General features: G+C 44.1%; 1 protein-coding gene across 1 annotated transcript; it reads left to right on the top strand.

Moving 5' to 3' along the window:
- Nucleotides 1–1027: 1027 nt before the first annotated feature.
- EIF1B (eukaryotic translation initiation factor 1B) lies at nucleotides 1028–4442 on the top strand. The gene is made up of 4 exons (XM_053466020.1): nucleotides 1028–1254; nucleotides 2461–2624; nucleotides 2853–2954; nucleotides 4104–4442. Exons 1-4 carry the CDS (start codon nucleotides 1224–1226, stop codon nucleotides 4146–4148), a joined length of 342 nt encoding a protein of 113 aa, XP_053321995.1. The 5' UTR covers nucleotides 1028–1223; the 3' UTR covers nucleotides 4149–4442.
- Nucleotides 4443–4690: the final 248 nt, after the last annotated feature.

Here is a 4690-nt window from a genome sequence, read left to right as displayed (position 1 = left end):
AGTACAGCAATACCAATCATGCTATTAGCTATATTTATTTTTTCTATTTTCTTTAACTATTGTTTTTAATATTTTCCTAAATAGAAATGCAGCACCTGAATTCAACCTGAACCTGCAAGGGGAGCCAGAGTTCTCTGGAGGCTCTGGAGAGACCCTCTTGGAAACTTGCTTTTTCTTTTTTTAAAGGCACCACCACCACCTTGCAAGGGGCAAAATCTCTCGCTGTGAAGCTAAAAAGGGAAATTGAAGCTTAAAAGGGAAAGAGGCTAAACTCTTTTAAAACAGGCGTCCTTCAGCCATACAGCGTATGCCATTTGTTGACGCCCCAGGGAGGGCCCTGATGCCAATCTCTGTGTTGCTGAATGCCTCGATATAAAGGCAACACCATTTATGCGAAGAAAGCAATTGGAAATCACTTTCAGAGCTTGTTTATAATGCTGTTGTATTGGTCTGTAAGGGGTTAATTTAGTTCTAGGCAATTGTAAATTCTAGTTGTTTTTCATGCTCAAACATATTTATGTTTTAAGGGGTTGAATACTTTTACCTTATAAACAGTTTTTTGTTCTTAAGACCCCCACCAAGTGTTTCGCTGAAAACATCTACGTGTGGTGCACACATTAAATAATTAAGGACGTTTTTTCATGAATAGGCTTTCAAAGAAAATTCTATGCAACAGCAACAATTCCGGTATTAGTAACATTAACCAAGTATGTTTACACCAATAAACAACCACTGCCCCCACCATTGCACGTAGCTAACGCCCTCACGAAGCACAGAGAACCCGCATACCATTGCGGCCACCGTCCAGCGCGTTGTCCTGTGGGAACTGTAGTTTTCATTCGTAGTTCACCTCGGCAGCCCTTACTACGTTTTGGTAAGGCACGTAGCTTGAAAGACTACAATAACCAGCAAGACCTGGGGCGGTGTGATATGACGTCAGGTGACGACGTTTAAGAGACCTGCTAAAAGCAGATACTCGGCCATTTTTTGGTGAGACCCTCGTATAGAGCGGTGACGCGCGGGTTTGGTCCTGTTTTTGACTACCCCTCTTTGTACGCTTTAGTGAGATCTCCTTGATTGCACGCGCTAACGTCCTCGTGCCGCCTGTCAGGCTTCATCCGACTAGTGCCCGACCGAAAACCACCTGAACCCGGTCTTTTCCGCGTCCACCAGCGGCCTGCTCCAGCCTTTTCCTCTGCACTCCGTGCGCGAAATAATATCGCATGTCCTCTATCCAGAACCTCAACTCTTTCGGTAAGAAACCTGTGTGAGGAGTGTGGTCTATCTTTTGAGTTCTTGCACTATTGGCGCTTCTTCGGTAAGCGACTGTGGTCGGTTATGGGGGTACCGTACGCCCATTTCTAACGGACTACCCTTTTCGCTGTTTGTGCGGCCTCCAGGCCTGCCCCAGGGTTCGTCTTTAAATTTACTAAAAGCTTCAATATTCTGCAGTTTTGTGTTGTATTTGAGCTCTTCGCGATCTGTCCGTTTGGTTTTACTAACGGTGTGAGCAGACGTTCTGAGGTTACCTCTCTTAGCCACAATTATTTTCGGAGACTTAAATGGAGACCGTAAGTGTAGCGCTAAAGTTATGATCAAATTGATCCATACTCAGGTCTTTATTGTCTCCTGTACTGTAAAATGGCGACGTTTTCTCTGTAAGGGGAGGGCTATTTCCGCTTCGAAGCTCTAAGCGCAAGGCTTCTTTGTACTCCTTGCCTACTTTCACATTTTGGTTTCATGGCAATCGTTCTTTGTAGTATTGCATCTAATGTTCCTATAGTAATGTGTTTTATAAAACTGTCCCTATACTACTACAGGGTTAAATCTTGCAATCTCAACCTGTGAATAATATGCACTTTCTTCATAAACAATGCTGTGCTACCTTTTTCTTGGCAGCATAAAGCTTTGTGGTGAATGCACTTTGATCCTTGGGACTGCTGTCACTTAATGTGTACAACTAAGAATACAAGGGTGAGAGCTTTGTCAGCAGTTGGCTAGCATTTGACTTATTGTGGCTGTAGTTGTGAGTTGTCAAGGTGTTTGATACAATGTAACCTTTTACAGAGCTGCTCAATAATGGCTTCTATGGTACATCTGTGTTCTTTGTTGCTGACTATGTGGTTATTAGATGTCTGTGAATGTCACTAAAGGATTGTCCATCTAGATAATGCAGCAAGGCCTTGTCTAGTGTCAAGCTAGAATCTGATTGCTTATGGCTGGGGAGACCATTGTTGGTACAATTACTCCAGTGTTTCTAACAATGGTGCCCTTTAACATGTCCAGCCAAACCAGTGATGTTCGTTTGGGCAGTCTTGTGTCAAGCCCATATGACGTGCTCTTGGTGTGGTTGGACTGCTTAATAGTTGGTAAAATAAATTGAAAATTTAATTTATTAAGCAGCTGCAGCTCTTTGCATCCTGTGTGATTGGGAAATTCTCTTCTCATCCATATTTGCAGACCCCTTTGCTGATGCAACTAAGGGTGACGACTTACTCCCGGCAGGGACTGAGGATTATATTCATATAAGAATCCAGCAGCGCAACGGCAGAAAGACTCTGACCACAGTGCAAGGCATTGCAGATGACTACGACAAAAAGAAGCTTGTAAAAGCTTTTAAGAAGGTAAACTGATTGATAACCATGCAGTTCCTACGTATTGGGTTGTAACCTTTCTGCTCTCCCATCCAGTCCTATGTTTTTGCTTACTATACACATCAGCGTTGCAAAAGTCGATCGGGTCAGGTTGCATTGCTGTCTTACCTTTACGAAAAAACGCTTAGTCTGTCTACTTGTTTTTTTTCCTCTGCTAAAATAGCAACTATAGAAAGTTTGCTTTCCTCTCACAAACAGAAATTTGCTTGTAATGGTACTGTGATTGAACATCCAGAATACGGTGAAGTGATCCAGCTCCAGGGTGATCAGAGAAAAAACATCTGCCAATTTCTTATGGAGGTCAGTAAACAAGTTGTGAAAATTGGTAACAGGCTCATACAATTGTATATTCAACTGATCTTTCTCAATGCACCCCTAACATATATATATACAATTACTGTATTTTCCGGCGTATAAGACTACTTTTTAACCCGTGAAAATCTAATCAAAAGTTGGGGGTCGTCTTATACGCCGGGTACTGAAACTTACCGAGCCGGACTGGAGAATCACTAATCTCTAGGGGAGGGGCGAGCAGAGAAGCCACCTCCCCTGGGCTGGTCTTCAGGGCCGCGCCAAGGTAGGTGCAAGATCGTAATCTCCCTAACTAGCCCTGATCAACGGGTGCCAGATGAGCAAGGCTGCTTGCGGAGATCATGACCTCCCTCTAACTAGCCCAAAATTAGGGAGCTCGAGGTCTGGCAGGGTTAGGATACAGAGCCCCTGCAGCGGTGCAGGGGGCTCTGCACTTTCCACGGGGGGAATGTCCCCTGCTGGCCCCGCAAGAAACCTGGGGGCCTGCACCGGTAAGTCTAGGGGAGGGGGGCACATCTTGGGGGGGGCACACACAGTGGCAGTGTGTGTAAAGGCAGGGGTGTGTGGTGAGGGCAGCGTATAAGTGTGTGTGTGTATGGACAGGCGTATGTTAGTATGTGTAAAGGAAGGGGTGTGTGAGGGCAGTGTATGTCTATACATGTGTGGGTGGGTGGACAGGCATATGTTAGGGAGAGCTGACCCACCCAATCCAAGCAGGCTTTGTATAAAACAACCAGCCAATCACCAGTAAGGTACATCGCTTGCCGTCATTGGCTGTTTGTTGTATACTGGGTAGAGGGGTAGTCTTATACGGTGAGTATAGCCCAAATATTTTAACTGGAAAAGTTGGGGGTCGTCTTATACGCCCAGTCGTCTTATACGCCCAGTCGTCTTATACGCCCAGTCGTCTTATACGCCCAGTCGTCTTATACGCCCAGTCGTCTTATACGCCCAGTCGTCTTATACGCCCAGTCGTCTTATACGCCCAGTCGTCTTATACGCCCAGTCGTCTTATACGCCCGAAAATACAGTAGATGGAGAGGGGGGGGAATAAGTGTTCGCCATCTGCAACCATGTTTTGTAAACAAAACTTGCTTTATGGGAAGGTGTTCTAATTCTACTTTATTCCCCTCACAGATTGGCATTGTTAAAGAAGAACAGCTGAAGGTTCATGGTTTCTGAAATGTGGATAACCTAACTTCTGTCTGCCAGTGCTGGCTTCTTTGTGAAATACAAATTGCATTAGAAGGACTTTTAACATGTATGAACATTCAAGACTAGGTCCTTTTTTGCATGACTACAGAGCGTGTGTTATATGTAGGCTAGTAACAAATAAAGATAGCTGTGGGATGGTAAAATGGCATCCTGGGGAGTTTTAGCACATTTCCAATGGAAGTGTTTTAGTTTAGAATCGTCACTTTTTCCACTTTGATTTAATGTTTTTGTTGTATTAAACATGCGTGTTGCTGCCTAAAACTTTGCTCCTTGGTATTTTATTTGTTCAATGGTTTCTTTGTAAATTGTAAGTGTAGTAATTCTAAAATTTTCATCCAGGTGATAATGTAACACAGCCACTAAAAGGTAGGAAACCACTGCCATTAAAGTAGGCATACTTTCTGCACCTGTGTAGTGTTGGACCCGCATGAAGTATTTGTGTAGTGTCAGATGTTTGGCCAAACACAACTCCTGGAAGATAAGGAGCTAGGAGTGGTGCAATATGCATA

The sequence above is a fragment of the Spea bombifrons genome, chromosome 5 (genome assembly GCF_027358695.1).
Source record: "Spea bombifrons isolate aSpeBom1 chromosome 5, aSpeBom1.2.pri, whole genome shotgun sequence".
NCBI classification, from domain to species: domain Eukaryota; kingdom Metazoa; phylum Chordata; class Amphibia; order Anura; family Pelobatidae; genus Spea; species Spea bombifrons.
The sequence above is the reverse complement of the archived record's forward strand: the minus strand, read 5'-3'. Positions and strand labels throughout refer to the sequence as shown.